At 38.9% G+C, this 22,523-nt stretch overlaps 1 protein-coding gene across 6 annotated transcripts in view; it reads right to left on the bottom strand.

Moving 5' to 3' along the window:
* The window catches only part of MIPOL1 (mirror-image polydactyly 1), a 193,633-nt gene that overhangs the window by 4,908 nt on the left and 166,202 nt on the right, over positions 1-22,523 (bottom strand). For all 6 annotated transcript variants that reach the window (XM_061998527.1, XM_061998532.1, XM_061998529.1 and 3 more), the window contains one exon: positions 14,822-15,049. In XM_061998527.1, the coding sequence (XP_061854511.1) occupies positions 14,822-15,049 (228 nt within the window). The remainder of the gene's footprint in view (positions 1-14,821; positions 15,050-22,523) is intronic.

The following is a 22,523-nucleotide window of genomic DNA, read 5'->3' as shown; positions in this document are numbered from 1 at the left end:
CTGCAAAGCAATATATAGACTAGCTGAAAACAAAAGCTTCTACCTGCAGATGGAAGAGTTAAATGATAAAACCAAAACCTTCTGGGATTTTGAAATGCTATATAAAGGCTTATAAATCTAAACTATAACCCTTGGTTATCTTTCCAGTAGATAAGATTAGACTCAGGCTATGAAGATGGCCTTACTTGAGTGATTTCTGGCTTCTTGTGGAATGTGTTTTGCTAACTCTAATTCTCCTCAGAAACCAAGCATTTGAAAATATATTAGGTAAATAAAATGCATTGGACAAAAGCATTATAAGCAGTTTAGCAGTAGACCTCAGTGACTGACTGTTTGGTGAGCGGTCATACAAACAAATTCACTTAATTTCATCTCAGAATAAAAAAAAATCCTTTCCTTTCTCCCTCCTTTCCTTCAGTCTTCCTCTTGGATATATTTAATCAAACCCATTTTCAGGAGTTTTCTGTAAAGACAAGGAGATAAGTGACACCAAGAAGGGAAGCTGCTGTGATACTAGTCTTGCCCAGAATTCCAGTCACTTGGATAGGATCATTTACTCAAGACTGGAGGAAACTGGTTCAGCTCTATTATCTGTTTGAGGGAACTGGACCCCATCTGCTTCCGTCTCAAGAGAGTAGCAGTGTGCTAACACCAGGTGCTCTGGTGGCTTGTTCTCAGTTTCAAATGCTGGATTTGCTTAACTATTGACTGGATCAAAGCCTGGAACGTAAAGGTATGACCTCATACTGTGTGGCCTACCTATCTATAACTTTATAGAGGCATCACCCTCTTCTGAGGGGTTCAGTGAATGCTCTTCTTATTCCTCAATTCCGGTATCATTTTTGACACCAGAAAAGCCTATCTTTTGAATTATAATAATTTTTTATTGACTCGCTAAAAACATTGCATTTAGTGGCCATACACCAGCCTGTTAACAATTCCTTCATAAATCATCATAGTGGTAAAGTCTGCACGTGGTTCTGATGCACCACGCTGCCTCTCTGCTTAACAAAGTTCCCTTTGCATATTTTGGATTGGTGACTGGGTGTCTTTCTAAATGACACACTGGAGTTCCGCAGTGGTTTTGAACCCAATGTAGGAATTGTTGAATAAAATTCAGTGCCCTGTGCTAGACAGGTCATTGGACTGACTGGTATTAATGGTACTTTCTGGTCTTAAAACATAAGTCTTACAGACTGATTTAGCATCAGTGAGCTCTAAGCCACGGTATACTGCAGTGTTGAATCTAATCACTCCCAGCATCACTGTCAATTCCTGCCTGCCCACCACTGTTTGTAATGTCACTCCAAAAAGTATGTTCCATTAATCTTACAGAACTTAAATTTGGCAGGGCAAATCATTCTGCCTCTGAAAAGCACTGTCACAAAACAGCATTCCTATTAAATCCCATTCAGCGTCTTCTCAACCCAAATGAGTAATTCTGTATATGATTAAACTTAGAGGTAAATACAGCCAGTTGGGCTCCTGACAGTAGACATACTTCAAAATAAACCTGGCTTGCACAGGCCTTGGCTAAAATATTAAGCCTTTATCTGTGGTTCACAATAACTAATTTTGTCAAATTGTTTGCTCTCTACCTTCTGTTTGGTAGATTATGAGCTAGCTCACCATTACTATTCACCTTGTGCCATCACCAGCAGCAGGAAAAGTGAGTGGTAAACACAGTTGGTCTGTTTTGACAGCATTTTGCCCTACTTTGCATTGATGTAGATTGCTACAAAGTACAGGATAATACAAAATCATGACTTTGCATCTATGCTGGATTATAATGCTACCTTGTGAAAGGTATTGCTCTTTTGCTCTCAATGCTTTCTCAGGACACCATTACATTGATTGCCTAAAATAAATGAGCTTATGTGAAAGAGAAATAAATCCTGAAGCAATTATGCTACAGCCTTGTTCGTATTTTAGTATGTCAAGATCTACAACATGCTTATCATATTGACCAGGCTCTTACTATTGGATAGACCATTCATTTCCAAGCATGTGCCTTCTATTAAAAAGTTAAAAAAGTAACAATAACTGAAATAGAGGACATGTTACTGATTAGATTATTTAATCATGTCACAGAATTTTGTCTAATTATTCCAGCATGAGTCTCACAATTTATATGTCAATTTTAAGCAAAGTTTACTACTTCAATTTGTGCAAGAAAAAAAATCTTTCTATACCTCTTCTTATAAGCTTAAACTACCTTTATCACTAACAATTACTGTTTACACACATTTGCTGTTGCAGCTGGTCTCTTTTTTAGGAGAAATTCCACAAAGTTTGTGCTGATATGAATAGTTAAGGGTCTCCTGGATTTTTTTGCCCTATACTTCCTGTAAGTCTCTATCATCTGCTTAGGAAAAGCTTTTACCTTACTCTAATATATTTTATTGATTTGAAGAGTGAAAAATATTAGTTCTTATCAACTTCTGATGAACATCAGTCCTGCCCTTTGGTAATGATGTTTGGTATCACTAGTGAGGAACAAATCACTGGCAAGCTCATTCCGTCTCTAAACTGTTTCTCATCTTCTTGAGAGTAATGCAGTTTCAGAAAAGCAAATACTCTTTGCTTTGAATGCTCAGAATACGGAGGGATGGTCAGAACTTCTAAGTGAAGTGTTTAAAGGGTAGACCTCAGATCTGTTTTTCATTAGGTCTATTACGTGGCAATACAGCATATAGGGAAGTGAAATGACTTACTTAGGCTTAACCAACAGGAAGACTGAAAAGCCCCATATGTTTAATTTTATGTATAAGTAGTCTTGAGCTGAACTGAGTACCTCATGTGCACACATACACAAAAAAGTATCTTGCACAATTAGAGTCTAAAATTGCTGGATACAGAGCTTTTATCTCAGCTTCTCAATCTGTGTGCTGAACTGTATCAACTGGTAACAACTAGACAGTTTCCTTATTCTATATCCAGTTGAGATATATTTCAGGAGAATGGACCTACTTTTTAGAGGGTTTAGGTTTGTTCTAAATCTTCAGGAATAGCTCAAAGCAATGCCAAAAATTGATTATCTCAACCAAACATAATTTCAAACCTGCTCAGGACAAACATTTAGACAGAATTCCTCATGAGAAGAATATTCAAGATGCAGGACCAGCAGATTCATATACACTTATGGATCTGTAGAGAAGGGGGTTACTAAGAGACTCTAGAAGTATCAGTCTGAAACCACCACATTATACCTTCCTGCGTGTTTCAAACAAGCCTTCCTTCTAAGGCCAGATCTGAACCTTTCACATGCCCATTCAAATCAGTCTCACTTTTTTGGGCATGTTCTGGTCAAGTCCTGTTTACAAAGAAACTGTAAAATTGCAAATACTGATGTACTACTCAGGCTGTTTCCCAAGCACATCTCATCAAAGTATAACTTTAGCAGAGTCCTCTTAGTATCATAAACAATAAAGACACATGAGTTTTTTTCTTGATTCTACAAATATTTTACAAAACCTGATGCAGACTTGCTGGCTCTCGGCAGCTCTCAGTTACATTCTGTCTCTCTGAGGTGGTTCCATCCTCATGACCAAGAGTAATCTGGAGCTTGTGGAATAAAAATTCCTTCTATAAACCATCATCAAATCTTGCCACTTTACATTTTCTAAACAAAACATTTAAAGATATATAATTTAGTATTTTTATACGTATTTTAAAAAAACCCATAGGTTTTATGCATTTCAGCAGATTTGTTTTCCTGCGCAACTGATGTGATATCTCCCAAGATGGAACAATTTCTACTTCGCTGAGAGATCAAATAACAATGGAAATGGGTTTAGATGTAAGAGGGAAGCATTTAATTAAGATCCCACTTGTGATAAGTCCTTTGTAACAGGCCCAGACTGGTAGGTGAACTCCTTACTCTTCCAGTGTAATCTTGTGGTGCCCAGGGACTTCTCCTGAATTCAGGATGAATCACACCTAGTCACATTTCTGAGAAGTATTTCTAGAAAAAATAAGAGCAATTTTCTCTCATCAGTGGACTAAGGAAAAAAAAATTATTAAACATCCTCTTCTCCTCTTAACGTTTGCAATATATTATGGATAGATGCTACCAGCATGAAGCTTGTCTGTTACACTGATGTCGTCAGGGTCCTCTACGCAGGGAAAAAAGCAGAAAATATGCCTAACTGCTCATTTACACACAAAACTCATTTTTAAAATTAACATTTGACAGTTAGGATCACAGAGCAAAGTGTCTTCTAAATGTCCTCCTTAAAATATTTCATAGGCTTTTACTAAGTTGTCAGCCAGCTCACAGATCATAGAATTGTTTCAGTTGGAAAAGACCTTTCAGATCATCAAGTCAAACCACTAACCTAACACTGCCAAGACCACCACTAAACTATGTCATTTAAGGCCATTAAGGTAAAAACAAGCCTTTGCACTTCTAAACTTCAGTAACCTCCCTCCAGTAGCTGTCAGACAGACTGTCTCCAGCTCTTTTTTGCAGCATTCTAGCAAGACAATTCAAATAAGACCTTTTTCACTGGCCTTCTGGGCCTCTTTTGCTCCATGTTCCTGTCATCTGACTGGGAACGAGCCTCTCCTCGTGCTCCTGGGAGGTGAGCAAATTCCTGAGCAAGGCTGACTCAGGAGAAAAGAAGTGGATGTTCAACTCATTTTGAGGACAGCTTTAATTCTGAACTGGTGAGCTTGCAGACTCGGGCCTTCGTGGCAATTCTGCCTGGTAGCGACATGAATAGGACTGACTGCAAGAGAAAAACCTTTTAATTTCTGCTGATGAAAGCATAAACATTTGTCTTTACATCAAGAGTCACAAAATTCTTTAAAAGCATAGAGTAAAGCATTTTCTCAGTGTTTAAAATTGGAGATCTGTGATTTTTTTTTTTTTTGCTGAGTTTGTCACTTAGATATCCATTACATCTATTACAACCATCAAATAATTTATGATTATCTCATCAAAGACTGAGGTGATACAAAGCGAAATATTACAAAGCACAGAATGAAGGCTAAATACAGCAACGTCATTATACACATCTCCAATACCTGCAGGGAATTCCGTTCAAAGGTTGGATTATGATACTTTCAATGGGCAAAATTTCCATAATGTGACACTGAAAGAATAAAATTTGGCCCTAGACATTTATGTCTTCCAACAACTCAGTGTTTAGATCTATATCCTTATACCCACATCATATACAGTAAAAATGTAGAAGCAGAAAGCCAAGCAACTTGCCAATAACCAGCAGTGGCGATGGTGGGGCTAAAGCTATTGTTAGCTCTCAAATACAATTGGTGCTGCCTTTCTACAAAATCTTGTTATAAAAATTAAAAGCCGTATGGAAAAATATGGCTATTAATTAATTACTCATATCAGAAACATGAGTTGTAATTTTTTCCTTAGAGAACTAGTCCCTGATGACTAATTAAATACCTTGCTGGCTCAGTCAATTATTTCTACTTGTTGTAAAGAACTGCTAAAGCAATTTTATAAAAAATTATACGTAATTCAGAAGCTTAAAAAAATCTGGACTTTCTTTTTGAGGTTCTGCACATACATTTACAGTATTCAATCTTTTGCATATGTTAAGAAACAGTATGACTATTAACAGAAAGAACCATACATTTATTTTTTTCCTTTAGCCAAGCCACAAAGAAATGACTCTTGCAAACAAACCAAATACTATTTAGTAACATTAAGGTAAATGCCATGGACTCATTCTATTTGGATATACAATATTAAAGTAAATGATTATTTGCTGTGACAGTTGTTTTATGGTCTTGGGTAAAAAAAAAAGCAAGTCTGAGAAAAATTTTTCTTGTTGTTCTTCAAGGAGCACTCAATCTGCTGTTCAAAGTTATTAAATAAGTTGTCATAGAATGGTTAACTATGAGCTTTTAAATACTGTCAGCATGCTTCTTCCTATTGGGCAAACAACTTCAACATCTATTTTGTTTGTGTTATTGGTCTTACTAAATATTAGTCTTTGCAAATGTGGCTTACACCATTGATGTTAACTATGCCAACATTCTGATTTTGTTCTGAAGTATTCCACAACAAGCTGATATTATACAATACAAGCCCAAGAGCTAGCCGATACAGTTTACTGAGTATACTTAGTGTATTTTGCTACTGATAAATCAATAAAACCATGTTGCAATCTACAAACTTCCATTTCTGTGAAGCAGCTATAAGCAAACTGTAAATGAACACACAGGTCAAAAACTGGGATGCTGTGATTGTGTTGACTCTGAAAACATTTGACTTTCATAGAATACATTTTTGTGTTTGAGAGAATGAAGTTTCAGCACTGCTTATACTTTTGTGAAAGGCTGAGATGATAAATATTCAAATGATGATAAATATTTGTGTTTATATTGTAACTAGCCATACTTTAAGAAAAAAATATCTGCACTGCAATCCACAGTTTACAGAGGTTAAGTAAATGTAAACTACAGCTACACAAAGAAAATAAATACTTGACTTAGACTGTATGCTCAGTTTTGCATTTTTCATCCATGTAAAACTTCCTACAGTCAATGAGTATCTTGGCTGTGCAAGGAATGCAGGAAATCAGTCATTCCCTTTGGTTGGGATTTTTTGTCTTAATTCTGTTAAGTAGATCACTGGGCGTAATCCTGGCATCAACCATAAACTACCAGTATGACACTCAGAATATCCATGAGGAGGGTATCCCCATAATCTGCTCTGGCAATATCACATGTAACTATATGAACTTTTTGATACTGATACCAGAAACTGCTCTACTAAGAGTTGTCTTCAAATGAAAAGGAGACTTCAAAAGACATTATGATTCATTAGTGCTCCAAATGGTGTCAGCTGCAGTAATTCTGAACATTATCAAATCTATCTTTTGGGAATCTGGTATGGAAGGGATCTGCAGCTCTGGACTGGTACAATCCTCCTCCAGACTGCACAGAGAGCACAGCAGTGCCTTGGGATGGTATTTGCAACAACCAGTTTACAGAGGAGAGTGCTCCTAAACTAGCCAAAGGTTTTGTTCTTTTTTTTTTCCAAATGTTAAACCCTGTTAAAATTTTAAACCCTTGCTTTAAAGTGTCTTTCTCCAAGATGTCCAGAGGTCCTCAAGCTGCCCTTCTCTAAAACTAACCTGAGGACACGTGTTTCTTTTAAGCTGACAAAGATAGGAGAGCAGTACACTCCAGGGTTGAAGAGTCATCTCTATTTCTCTTTCTGAAGCCATGAATATCTACAGAAGAAACATCCAAAATGTTATTAGACCTGACGGTGTGATTGAGGGTGCTCACCTGAAAAAATGGGAGATGAGTATTCTGATATTGGCTCTGTATTTATGTTCAATAAACACTGGATAAAACTGAAAAAAAAAAAATCCTAAAGTGTCAGAACCAGATCTTGGTTCTTAGAGGTGAGCAGCCTACTGACTGCTCTATGATCTGAGAAGCCTGCATGATTTTCTGCTATGTAGTACTACTTCAAGGCAAAGAACAGAGCGCATCCAGACCAAACCTGCATGGTTAAAATGTCTCTCAGATACAGGAGATCTGAACCAGGAGCCACTCAGATGCGGGAGAAAACTCAGCTTGACCCTATCATATCCTGGACGAGTACCTCTGTTTCCAAACAACCACTTTGAATCTGATGTGGGAGAGCACAGATATGAAGGAAGCTTTTGAAAGAAAGTGTCTGAGGTCATGCTGCTCTGTATGGATCTTGGTACAACCAGTCTGTATCACTCTGGTTCCGCACATGCTTCTCCATCTGGGTCTCCATGGAATCCAGGCAGAAATGACAGAAAGTCCACTGTGTTGTAATTTTTCAGTCAGATATTTTCCACTTGTGCTATTCCAAGTCTTCTCTTCTTTGGGAAGGGAAGTTATCAGTGCTTGGGGCACTAAGTTATCAGGCACTCTTTCCATCACAGTCTGCAAATTTCACCTGGACTGTAACATGGAGTATGCAATTCAAAGATTGGCAAGTGAAGTGTCATAGGTAAAATAATCCATTTGGAAAATACATTTCATTATAGTTTTGGAAAAGTGATATGTTCCCTTAGCAAGGGAAACAAGATCTGCCCAGTGATACAGAAGTGTGGTATATCTACAACAGTCCAGAGAATATGCCACAGGTGACTGAATTTGTTCAGCTCATCTTAGATTTGAATACTTAGTACAATATTCTATTTCCTCCAGACCCAGAAAATTGATTTCACTCTATATGTTGAATTTCTCTGAGTCTGCACAAAACCTCACTGACTTACTCAATTATTTTTTATTACAACAAACAGGTAACTCTACAAGGCTTTTTAATTCCTCATTTCAGCATGCATATTAGTGCAGTCCGAGGGGATTTTTTCTGAGAGGAGTCACTGGCGTTAGTGCAGAATTCCACGTATTTAAATAAATTCTGACCTTACTATGTACTGCTTTCACTTAGATCACACACAACTTTCTTCACACATTTCAATTAGTCTTAATTCCTCACTGAATTCCTAAAGCAGACTACTTCCAAGCCTATTGCTCCTAAATCCAATAAATTCACACTGCCTGTTATTGCTACTCTAGTTAAGGGTAATATTTTCTAATATGATATGATGTCATTGTTACTAGACTTTGTGTTTCAGACTTTCTCATGTTCCTATGTATGTTTTGCATGCCAAAGAAAGTTTGCATTAGCTCTGTAGCACTCTGCAGAATTCTTTGGGGTATGTGGTAGTTTTGTATGTCTAGGAATCTTCCATCTGGGTAGTGTGGGTTTCCTAAACACCATAAAACTCTGCCTGTGGAGATTATGTATCTTGTATGGGCCCCATGGAGCTTATAATCTGCTTTTAATCACTGCATGAGGCAGCCAACACATCAGTACTCATCAAGCAGTTTTTTCCATGTTGAATCTCCTTTAGTAGCTTTTGATTCAGTTCTGAAAGTCCAGATCTATTGCTAATTTTTATTGGTATCTTAGATTGCCACAACAGTTGTTTTCAGTCACAACAGTTGTCTTCAGCTCAGCTCCCCATTTCCTTCCTTACAAACTCTCATTACCATTGACTTCTGTGGCTTGCCATAGCAAGTAAAAGATTCTTAGCACTTCGTCCTCACTTGTCTTTTGAATATACCCACCAGCATCAGTTTCCCAGTAAACTACAGGTCATATCCTTAACCTGGACAAATGAATGCAACTCAGTGTGACACAGTTAAGTTCGATTTGCTGTAACTGAGAGAGTAGCTCTACATCTACATTCCTCACTTACTTTACATTTCAAAATGTCAGCATCAATTAAATTATCCCCCATATAATATTAAAAGTTTACCAACTATTCAATCCCAGCAGAACTGCACAGCAGCAGGAAGCACAGTGGCTTTCATTAAAAACAAAATCACTTTTGACATCTGTCCAATTATTTACTGACACAAATCAGTGAAACTATTAATATCTATAAAACTGTACTCCTAGCCTGCAGTGGCTAACGTGCTGATTCTGACATTCACCAGAATACAGTTTTGTAAATAACAGTAATCATAAAAGCAGTCTAGTTTTAATGGGGAAGTCTGAATATGTGAATGTAACATCTTAATAAAGTACAAAATAAAACCATATTTGTTGTTTTTAAAGTTGAAAATGAAAGAAATATATCTCTAAAGTGCAAAGTAAAGCCAAATGAGTTCTCTAACGTTTGGCGGTTCCTCCAAAACAAACAGCTTTAAGTCCCGGTGAACGTACAACTTGTTTCTTTTGTGTGGTGCTTTTGCCTGCAATTTCTAATTAACTAGCTCCATTCTTATCTACAAGGAGGGACTGAATGCATACAAGCTACAACATATACTTCAACTAAATATACGTAGGTATGATTTTAAAAGGGCGATAACTGGTGAACACCACTTTAATGTGGCAAAGAGTCTGAATTAGTCTAATAATTCAGAAATTTTGCTTTTAGCCCGTTCTCTGCATAGCTGTGCTGTACTGAGTACAATCTGCACACTAAAGATATCATGTTTGCAGTTAAAAATCTCCAGAGACTTTAGACCCATAGACTTATTTCACTCTTTTCTGAGACACTGACCTGTACCCTCATTTAAAAATGACCACCACATCTTTATGTTATTAAATCTTTGTTTTGATCTATTAGTATTCACCAAAGTGCCATTTTATACAACACTGCACTGAATAGGCAAGGCTGGAGGTAACCATCTGCAGCTTTAGAGTCTGCGCTTGAGTTGATGAAAAGAGCTTTGTGTTTTCATTGCCAAGTTTGATTCTTTCAGTCATTAGACATTCCCCTCAGATCGCATCAATGAAGCGGACTTTCTTACACCCATGTGTTAAATTCTCTTCTCCTCATGGTTTCCTTTGCCAGCTGTACTCCAGAAAGACTACTGTGTCTTAGCCACATTCTTCTCACAGCTGTGTTAAAAAAAAGCATCAGAGTGTCTTCCCAAAATCCATATGTGTATCTAGTCAGTCCCCTGTCAGAGAGTCACCTCACATTGTGGTGTGATTATTCAAATATTCATTCTTGTTCTTGAACTGCACTGCTCAGATCATTCTGGGAAAGATTGGACTCTCCAGCCAGCACTGGAGAACATCTTGGATGTTGATCTGAAAGGCATGCAGTTCCCATACTTGGAAGGATGATTAGTTTTACTTGCAGAAGTGGAAGACTCTAATCACTTAATTAATGCTTGTGTCTTATTTATTTCTATTTTTTTTGTACTCTTTTCAACTGTGTTGAATGCTGTGAGAACTTTTTATTTGGAGTATCACTGATTGACTTATTTATCAGCATCAGCTAAGAAATTAAGAGAACAACTGAAAAAGCAGAGAAAGTATGGTTAGAAATGCTGGAGGGAAATCCAGGACTACTCAAAAAAAGAATATGTTCCAGTAACAGTGAAAGTTAGGTGGCCAAAAATATCACACCTTAAGAGGTAGAGCAAATGTTATTGAGAGCAGCATTTCTTTTAGAAGACATAATAATGTCCTTTGCTAAAACTATCTGCTTATTCAGATCAATTAGTTTTCTCATGTATTCAATGCATTGAAATATTTAATCCAAATCTGTAACTCTCCTGACTTCCTCCTCAACAGCAAAAAACCCACCAAACCCAAACCCAAAATCAAATGGTTAAGGACAAATGAAGTAATAATTTCTGGTTTACATCACTGTTCTATTTGCTTTTTGTTTACAGTCATAACTACCTCAACAAAATGCAAAAGCATGTTTCTCACCATTTATGTCTATTTCCATACCTGTATATTTCAGCACTGAGCCACTACTTAGTGGATTTGTGTTTACTTTTAGAGCACTACCTAGGAATTCTACAAGTGCACCCTTCATTATGCAGTGATGTGAGCGTGCAAGCGTGTCTGTGCTCATATGCAGAGGGGCTCCACTTTACTGAGCTACAATCATTATACTATGAGGAAAAAAATAGAAGCCCCCAACAGAGAAATTGCAATAAAATTCACTCCAGCTGAAAAGTTATTGCAGAAAAATAGGACATTTCTTGGAAAAGAAACACATCAAAAGTGGCCTCAACCTTTAGTGATAATTGGTAATATTGATTTGGTATTACATTATAACCTCCTCTGATCTCACTGACATCAGTAGCCGCTCCTCAATCCCAGAGGTTCCAGCAGGAAGGGCAGTTTTAAAATGTCTTGCTTCTTCTCCTGGCAGAGGCATTAATTAATTCACAGGCTTTTCTAGCCACCTTCTCCAGGTCAGCCCCATTTCCCTGCTGGGGCTGCACCAGCTGGCTCCCGGCTTCCCCAGCAGGACAAACTTGCAGGGAGCCTATGGCACTGTGCCAAAACTCCTGGTGAATTCTGCACCACTGAATGTCCTAATTCTTTGTAACTATGAATTAAAAACATCAATTAAATAAAAAAAATAGTCATAGCCACTGTACAGAGACATTGGTTAAAATATTAAGTATCATGTAGATCATAATAATTTCCTATTCAATAAATATGTACTGTGTTATGTGTCCATACGTATATTTCTTTACATAGACCACACAGTTAAAATGTGCATTTGTTTTCTAAACTAGAATAGTGCTCTCTTAAAAGTCTAATGGGTCTCTTGTTAATGTTTCAAACCCAAAACAGATTCAAATAAATGCTGCCAAATTTGTGTGGTCACTCTCTTGAGCATCAAATTTTTCTGCTTCACACTAAGCACCCCTGCTAGGATGGCCAATCATCTTCGCAGGCAAGAGTACACAGTCACTGTATATATCTCACACTGTCGCAATTTATATCTCACACTGCAGTGAGATGACGTGAGATGTTCATCCTACTTCAGTACAAACAGAATTTTACTATATCTACATTCATTATAAGCAGATTCCAATATATTCTCCTTCTGGTTCACAGTTGCTGTGAGATAGTATCCAGAAATTTTTTAGATGCTTTGTGTCCTGGTGGAAAACATAGGACCCCTATTCTGACTTGGATCTTGTGTTTAGAAAGCAACAATTGCAGGTGGGTACACAAATCGCTGACACAATGGCAACGCTGCAGAGAAATTATGTCTCTATTTCAAGCTCTGCATATGATGGTGAATGCAAACACTGAAGTTTTAAAGAATATTAAAATATTCATCAGCATTGCCAGAGAACAGATAAGCAAAGGCACAGTGAACATCAGTAAATTACATGGTACAAAGACACAAAGTACATCCTTTTTCAATGTTTTAAAAATGATTCTAATTATGATATTTCTTAACAAAGTTTGTAATTATTTTCCTCTTCTGATTTTTAACTGTTGCTACATTCAGATATTTTACTGAATAATACTGCAAAACTACTTTATACAGTTGCTAAAAACATTTCCCTCATATGTCAGAATTCAATTTTATTTCAGTATTTAAAAGAAGTCAAGTAAACAGATGTTTTAAAACCCTATTTAGGCAATGAATCATAGCATCACATTTAAAATGACAATAAGTATCCTCCTGAGACAGTGCTATTAATTAATACTACTATAATTAATACCAAGCAGCTTTTCCATTGACAGTTTTATAAATTGTCAGGTGTTTTTGAAGTGCAGAACATCCTACATCTTTGAAATAAAAAGCTAAGCTAACAAATGAGTTTCTGCCTAATTGCCAAACACTGATTTGTGTGAAGCGGTTGAGGTTACAAAGAATTGGGAATTCTCAGCCTGGTTTCCCTGCTGATGAGTACCAACTGTCTGTGTAGCTCTCCCAGAGGTGTCAGAGGAATCTCTATAGTGTCACACAAGGGTTCTTAGCTCAAAGCAAACACACTTTCCACAAACTCAGCTGCTTAATCTGTTTGCAGGTTGAATTATAAGATGGGGGTGGATGACTCCGGGTGCTGGGAAGACGCAGAGAGCATTTCCACAGTTTCTTGGTAAAAAGGGCATGCTATTGTCATCAAAAGACTTCACCCAGTTGTTTAATTTTGCTATAGGATCAGTAGACTGATCTTAGCCATAACGAAAACTAACCTGACCAAGATTTTCCCAAGTAGTTGAGTATGTTAAATCATGTAAATTCTTTTCACTATAGCAGTATATCACTATCACTTTAATTCAGGTTGTGCTGTACTTCTGTTCTAGCCACCCTGGTTACTCAGGATTAAACAAGACTGTTTCACAAAAAAAAAAAATCCAAACCCAAAAAACAGCCTTCACTTAAAAATCTGTAGTGAGTAAACGCTTATAAATAAAATGAAATAACAACTTTTAACCTTTCTGTGTGATTGAGCCAATAGTCTTGTTAATGTGCCACAGATATTTTTCAAAGCTTTATTTTTATCAAGCATACTCCTGCTTTGAAAGATATCTAAGTAAACAGAATTAAGATTTGAATGGTTCTCAAACAATCGCTGGAGATTTTAAAGAGATGACTAAAATGATGCATTTGCATATCTACCTATCTTAATATATAGTATATTTTATGTAGTTAAATAAATGTAATTATTTTTTTAAATAGAACTCAATATGTATTTTTTTAAACAGGAAGAACTCTTGTTAGGTCCCTGCAATATATCATAGGTTAATTTCTGGCTACTCTAGAAATATGTTGCAGACATTAAAGTTGAAGACAAATATGAACAGACAAGAAAATTTGCATCAGTTTAGCACTGATTACCTTGGAAGGGGAGGAGTATTTTACAGCTGATGAATATAATGCAGAGATACGAAGTGCCGGGCTGTGAAGAGGCTGTGCCTACATGTTTGTCTATATCCCACTAATCAGACTTTCAAAGACTTTTGCACTAGTAATAACAAACATGACCATAAGGACTTCAGTAGAGACAAAATTCAGGTTTTGGAGTTCAGTAACCCTTTAACAAGGAATCTTATCATAGGAAATAGAATACAACTCTGGTTCACCAACTCAGACGCTTCCTGTTGGTTTCAGTGAGATTTTTGAAGTCATCCCTAAACAATCCCATCAGAATTTACCATGGAATGAAACTTGCCATATGTGTAACAGAGCAAAACTGAGAACCTTAATATTCTACCATGCAATTATAAAGGCAAATACTCTGTTACCGTGGGGTAAAAAGACAGTGAGAACCATTCATAGGAGATGGAAACACTTTCGCTGTGCCTTGCACATGCAGAAAGTAGTTTCTGTAACAGTCATGACAGGCACAATGAACTTATGTAATACCATAAAACTGTTAAAATGATTGACTTCACATTGCGGAGGTCACGAGCTGAATGGATGACAAAGAAGGAATCATTTAAAATAACCTGTTCTGAGTACTGACACACTTTCAGTCATAGACAAAATATCAGAAGAAACAACATTTCATTTGGTTTTCAACTGCAATATTTCTGGAAAGAAGGCAAGTGACTTACTTATGAACTTTTTCATTGGCCTCCCGTGAAGCCTCCAGGGCATTCTGGAGCTTCAGCTCTGTGTCCTTTTGCTCTGATCGAGCTTGCTGCAGCTGAGCTGCCAGATCTTCAATCTGGCGATAGGTAAGGGTCACAACATCTCTGCCTTGCACTCCACCTTCAGAAGTACTGAAAGCACAGTTAAGCTGGTCCTTCAGACTCATTCCTTCAGACAAAGATTTGTATAAACTGAAAAACAAAATCACACACATTATTAAATTTCAGTCTAAGGCTGAACTGCATGAATACTACACTCAGTTTAAATAATATTTTTGATATTATCATATATAGATCCACATGTACCAACACCAAAACAAGTTTTATTTCAAAAGTGGCATAGGACAAAAAGAACATTCCTTTTCCACAAGGCTCTTGTAGAAGTATGCAACTATCAGAACTTTAAAAAGTGAAAAATCTATTCAATAAAAAACTTAAAAGGTAGTGTTTTTCAGCTGTAGCATCTTCCTGATCACCCCTGAGCAAAAAGTTTTTAGTGTGATTAACACGAAGTTGAATTAATCAGTGTAAGTTACTGATATGTTATTAACTTGTGTTATATAGGACTCACTTAGCAAGCAGATTCACCAGTTACAGGGAGTTTATTTGCAAAATCACAGATTTTTCAATGTATGAAAGCAATAAGAATGCTACAGTGCAAAAATTAAAACCTTAAAATCAGCAGGATTACTTACAAATACGAACTATGGTCATGTAATCACAGAATCTCAAGGGCTGGAAGGGACCTCGAAAGATCATGTAGTCCAACCCCCCTGCCAGAGCATGACCACCTAGAGTAGGTCACATAGGAACTCATCCAGGTGGGTTTTGAATGTCTCTGGAGAAGAAGACTCAATAACCCATCTGTGCAGCCTGTTACAGTGCTCCCTCACCCTGACAAGGAAAAAATTCTTCCTCGTATTTCTTTGGAACCTCTTATGTTTCAGCTTGTACCCATTGCCCCTTGTCATATCATTGGACATCACTGAAAAGAACCTGGCTCCATCCTCCCGACACCCACCCTTTACGTATTTGTAAACATTAATGCGGTCACCCCTCAGTCTTCTGAGGTCACCCCTTCTCCAAGCTAAAGAGCCCCAACTCCCTTGGCCTTTCATCATAAGGGAGATGCTCCACTCCATCATCTGTGTGGCCCTGCACTGAACTCTCTCCAGCAGCTCCCTGTCCTTGAATTGAGGGGCCCAGAACTGGACACAATATTCCAGATGTGGTTTCATGAGGGCAGAGTAGAGGGGGAGGAGAACCTCCCTCCACCTACTGCCCACAGCCCTTCTAATACACCCCAGGATGCCATTGGCTTTATTGGCCATGAGGGCACATTGCTGGGTCATGTTCATTCTGCTGCCCACCAAGACCCCTAAGTCCCTTTCCCCTACACTACTCTCTAAGAGTTCATTCCCCAACCTGTACTGGTACATGGGGTTATTCTTTCCCAGATGCAAGACTCTACCCTTGCCCTTGTTGAATTTCATTAGATTTCTCTCTGCCCAACACTCCAGCATGTCCAGGTCTCATTGAATGGCAGCACAGCCTTTTGGTGGGTCAGTCACTCCCCCCAGTTTTGTATCATCAGCAAACTTGCTAACAGTGCCCTCTGTTCCCTCATCAAGGTCATCAATGAATAGATTGAACAGTACTGGTCCCAGCACAGACCCCTGAGGGACTCCACTAGATACAGGCCTCCAACTAGATCCTGCTGCACTGATCACAACTCTCTGCCTTCTTCCCTTCAACCAGTTCAAAATCCACCTCACTACCTGATCATCTAGTCCACACTTTCTCAGTTTTGCCATGAGGATGCTGTGGGAGACGGTATCAAATGCTTTACTGAAATTGAGTGTTAACCAATTCTAAATGTCTTTGGTCAATATTTTTGTGAGGAGAAACTTGAAGTATTTCCTGATGCAGGTTTAAATAAGCTACTATGACCTGTACTAGAATATGTCTTAAATAGACTCTCAATAGCAGACAGAGATAGGTAACCTGCCAGCATCAGGGTTTTACCATGAGTTTTAACATATCTGTATTAGGGTTTTATCATACCTATAGTGTTCTCCACCATGATTTCTTGTAGGGTCCTTTCTGACATACTGTTTTGGCTTCACTCGTAAAAAGTAGACATGTTTCTGCAGGGAGGTTGGACTAGATGATCTCTAAAGGTCCCTTCCAACCCCCACCATTCTATGATTCTATGTTTACTATCTAGTTCACACCGAAGTGAAATGGATGTGTATTCAACTCATTCAGTTTTATAAATGATTTTGTGGTATATTCATAGAGAGACTAAATCACAGAGCACAAACGTAATGCTCTTTCAGTGCATGAACCAGAACAGAGTACTATATGCTTTGTAGTTTTGTGTGAGAAACTTATGGACAAATCAAAGAGAGATCAGAAATTAAAAATGAAATTGAATATGGTCTTAAGGAAATAAGTTCATAAAGCTGAAAGAAATAAATATGCCTGGATTGGCTACCAATATCTATAGAAAATAAGCAAAAAGAAGGATATTAGACATATAGGTTACCTATAAATAATGAGAAGAAATTGAAAAAAGAGAATAAGGAAGAAAGTGGTGCATTAGATAAAAAAATCTCAATGAAGTTTGTTGATTGTGGAATTGTTTCCCAAGGAATCAGCAGGTAGTCAGCTGCTTACTAAGGTGTGATGGTATAAAATCACATTAATAGCTTATTACTAGGGGAGGAGCCTACGTCGGCAAGCTCTCTGTAGAACTGGCAATAATTGCTTCCCATTCCTTCATAGCCTTAATTCATGGTGAATTTTACACCAGGTGAAATTGACACTGGTAGTAGAAGAAATGAATGAAAGACACTTATAGAAAAAGTGATGGCAATAGGATATCACAATGAGCAGTGGTTTTAGATAAAGTGGTTTGATGACAACTTCCTGTTGCAGGTGATTGAGCAACCAATGAGGAAGGGTGTGCTGTTGGACCTGGTACTGACAAACAAGGAGGGTCTGGTTGGGGATGTGAAGGTTGGAGGCAATCTCAGCTGCAGTGACCATGAGATGGTAGAGTTCAAGATCATGTGTGGAAGAGGCAGGATACAAAGCAGGACCGTGACCCTGGATTTCAGGCGAGCTGATTTTGGCCTCTTCAAAGATTTACTTGGACGGATTTCATGGGATATGATTCTAGAAGAAAGAAGTGCCAATGAGAGCTGGTCAATCTTCAAGCACCACTTCCTCCAAACCCAGGATCAGTGTGTCCCAATGCACAAGAAAGGAGGAAAGGAGGCAGGAGGCCTCCATGGATGAGCAAAGATCTGCTGGGACAACTCAGGCAGAAAGCAGCCACCTATGAGAGGTGGAAACAGGGGCTGGCTTCTTGGGAAGAATATAGGAACATTGCCAGGGCATGCAGGGGTGCAACTAGGAAGGCTAGAGCCCTTCTAGAATTAAATTTAGCCAGGGAAGTTAAGGACAGTAATAAGGCATCTTTCACATCCATCAGCAGCAGAAGGAAGATGGGGGGGAGTGTGGGCCCATTGCTAAACACTGGGGGTGCTCTGGTGACCAATGATGGAGAGAAGGCTTAAGTACTAAATGCCTTCTTTGCTTCAGTCTTTATGACCAAGGCCAGCCCTCAGGAAGCCCAGTCCAGCAAGGATAACAGGATGGCCAGGACAGAAGAGGAGTTGCCCTGGGTGGAAGAGGAAGAGGTTAAAGACTTGTTGGCCAAGCTTCAGGTTCATAAGTCAATGGGTTCTGATGGGATGCATCCTAGAGTGCTGAGGGAGCTGGCTGATGTGATTGCTAAGCCTCTCCATCATTTTTGAACAATCATGGAGGACAAGCAAGGTGCCTGAGGACTGGAGAAAGGCCAATGTCACGCCAGTCTTCAAAAAGGGCAGGAAGGACGACCTAGGAAATGACAGGTCGGTCAGCCTCATCTCCATCCCTGGAAAGGTGATGGAACCACTCATCCTGTATGTTATCACTGAACATGTAAAGTAAAAGATGATTATCAGTGGGAGTCAACATGGTCTCACCAAGGGGAAAGCCTGTTTAACCAACCTGATAGCCTTCTATGAGGGCATAATCGGCTGGCTAGATGAGGGGAGAGCAGCGGATGTCATCTACCTTGACATCAGCAAGGCTTTTGATACTGTTTCCCATAACATCCTCATCAGAAAGCTCAGGCAGTGTGGCTTGGATGAGTGGACAGTGAGGTGGATCGAGAGCTGGCTGAATGACAGAGCCTAGAGAGTGGTGATCAATGGCACAGAATCGAGTTGGAGGCCTGTGGCCAGTGGGCTTCCACGGGAATCAGTTCTGGGGCCAATCTTGTTCAACATCTTCATCAAGGACCTGGACGAGGGGACAGAGTGTACCCTCAGCAAGTTCCCTGATGACACCAAACTGGGAGGACTGTCTGATTCCCCAGAGGGCTGTGCTGCCATTCAGTGGGATCTTGACCAGCTTGAGAGTTGGGCAGAGAGGAACCTCATGAGGTTCCACAAGGACAAGTGCAGAGTCCTGCATCTGGGAAGGAACAACTCCATGCACCAGTAGAGGCTGGGGGTCGAACTGCTGAAGAGCAGCTCTATAGAGAGAGACCTGGGAGCCCTGGTTGATAATAAGCTAAACATGAGCCAGCAATGTGCCCTCGTGGCCAAGAAGGCCAATGGCATCCTGGGATGCATCAAGAAGAGTGTGGCCAGCAGGTCAAGGGAGGTTTTGCTCCCTCTCTACTCTGCACTGGTGAGGCCTCATCTGGAGTCCTGTGTCCCGTTCTGGGTTCCCCAATTCAAGAGTGATGGGGAACTTCTGGAGAGTGCAGGGCCACCAAGATGATCAGGGAACTGGAACATCTTTCTTATGAGGAAAGGCTGCAGGAACTGGGGCTGTTTAGTCTGGAGGAGACTGAGGGGAGATCTTATTAACATTTACAAATATCTAAAGAGTGGGTGTCAGGAGGTTGGAGCATCACTTTTTTCTGTTGTAGCTAGCAACAGGACAAGGGGTAATGGGATGAAGCTGGAACAGAAAAAGTTCCACTTAAACATAAGGAAAAACTATTTTACTATGAAGGTGACAGAGCCCTGGCACAGGCTGCCCAGAGGGGTTGTGGAGTCTCCTTCCTTGGAGGTCTTCAAGATCCGCCTGGATGTGTTCTTATGCTACCTGATTTAGGGGAACCTGCTTCTGCAGGGGGATTGGACTAGATGATCTCTAAAGGTCCCTTCCAACCCCTACTATTCTGTGATTCTGAATAACTGAATTTCAAAACAACTTCATGAATATCAGACGCTGTTGCTTACATCATGAATATGACTTGAGACCATTCCTCTGACTGATGACCATGCAAATACCAAACATTATTTTCACATGGACTTCTAGTAGCAGTGCACAATGTTTACAATATTCAAGATATAGTCTGTGTAACAGCCACTAGGATGCAACAACATATTCCTTTCCAGTTTATTAAGGTGTTTGTATGGAAAATACCCTTAATTCTAGCAGCCCATAGAGCAACAGTATATACAAACTAAAATATAATACCCACGGACAAGCAAAATGTGAATGGACTAATAGAAATTCAGAAGTTAAAAGGTCAGTATTGATAAGTCATTATGCCTACAACCTGTAGTTGTCTGAAAATAATGTGAAGAATTTTTTCAATTAAATGAAGACATATTGAAAATATAAATATTTATAAAAGGACATTAAAATTCCTAGAACAGAATAATTAAAAATAAAATTACTTTAACAGTTGCACATAAAATTTACTGACTGAAGTTCCACTATAATCAACCATTGATCACCATGGAAGAATACATAGGTATGCAAACAATGCTGAAAGCAGGTTGCTGAAACACCATTGCTGGTTGCTTCTTAAATTCCTTGTTCATACCATCAAAGAGGTTTGTTTTTTTTCTCCAGAACATATGAAAAATAGAGTCATTTATTTAGATGCTAAAATCCTGACCCTGTATGGCTACAGTTGGGCTCCTTCTCAAAGACAGGCCATAAGCAATACAGTATGTAACACACTATTACATGTTTTAATTCACAATGGTTGCAATTGAGTGATCATTAGATTCTGACAATGATATATCTTGTAGCCAGCGTGGTTCCCTCAGATAAACAAATGCACTGTGGTTCACAGATCTTTAAAACTTTTTTTTTCCACAAAAGCATGCAATTGACAGATTTCCATCAATATGAGCTTTGCTAAAATAATTTTATTTAGTCTCCTTTGATACTTATTAATTTGAAGAATGAGTCACAGAAACATTCAAACAGTTCCTTGATTTAAGTAATTTACATGTTCGTTATAGTAAGCCTTTTGCATTACTACGGCAGCACAGATCCTTTCTTGCTCCAGTTTGGGTCTGAGGGCTTCAAGGGCCCACCTTAAATGTGTCCAGGCAGAAGAAAAGGTGACATGTGATGATGTCACTTATGCAGCTACTGCAGACAGCAGAAGGCTTCCTCAGCTCCCAAAGTTAGAGTAGCTTTGAGTCTGCTAAAAAATTTCACCAGTTGTAACTGCTCCAGAGGGACTTGACTTTGGCTGAAAATCAACTGTATGAAGTGCTGCTCTTATAACACTTCTCTCCTTGCCAGGCATACTTGTGTGGCAAGGTGAGAAATGATTTTCCACCTGAAGCAAAATACTGAACAACACAGAAAACTTCCACTATATGGAAGAAAAAACCCCTAGCAAAACTCAAACCTTTCCTATTTGACCCCTCCCTCCTTCCCCACTCCAGTGATGAACATATCCATTGTTCCTAAAGGTCTGATGTTGGTTTTTACCACAAATGTGTCTGATGCTTAGGTTCTGGAGACCTCAGCCTGCGCTCAGTACGGCTTTGAAGAAGGTCCCTTAATACCGTTGAGTGTACTCAAGGTCAGGCAGCATTGATACCTTGAAAATACTACCTCAAAGGTGCTCCTAGGAAACACTGCAATAAGATGATATTAAAAATAAGCCCATAAGACCTAGAAGGACTTTGACATTTTGCTGTAAAGCACAGGATATAAAATGGTCAAGTTTGCATTACATGTGAGTCAGGAGCCTGACAGCTGGTAGACTGGTAACTAGATGGCATTGCCCTACCATAGACAAATATTTTACTAGCTTTCCTTCATCTGCAATTACACGAGTTAAGAGAATTGTGTTTTCAGTTCAAGCACATCTCAGTCGTTTCACGGAAGGCAGCAGTTGTGTTAAGACTCTGTGGCTCACAGGCCACAGAACGTGTTCTAACAGTAGTGCATGTTGCACATAACACAGAGTATGTTCTTTGCACTGTCACAGTCCATCACAGATGTACTCACATATTCTTAGTCCACAATGAGCTTCGGCATCCTCTTTATTTTATATTTTCTCACCAAACCCAACAACAAGCACCTGTTGAACAGAGCTCACCACTGATTTTCTTCTCTGTGGTAGCTGATGCTATAATATCATGATTTAACAGGATAACATATTGACAGATTAGCACTGATCATGTATCCACACTGTCCAAACTCAATTACATGTAAATAGGAATCCCCAGTGAGCAGTAGGCTGAGTTTCAACCCTATCTCCTGAAATGATCTACTGAAACCTGTGACTTGTTCAATAATACAAACAGTCTGGACACTAGATGATTTAACCACAGATTCA

This window comes from Colius striatus, chromosome 6 (genome assembly GCF_028858725.1).
Source record: "Colius striatus isolate bColStr4 chromosome 6, bColStr4.1.hap1, whole genome shotgun sequence".
NCBI classification, from domain to species: domain Eukaryota; kingdom Metazoa; phylum Chordata; class Aves; order Coliiformes; family Coliidae; genus Colius; species Colius striatus.
This window is presented reverse-complemented; position numbering and strand designations above follow the sequence as displayed.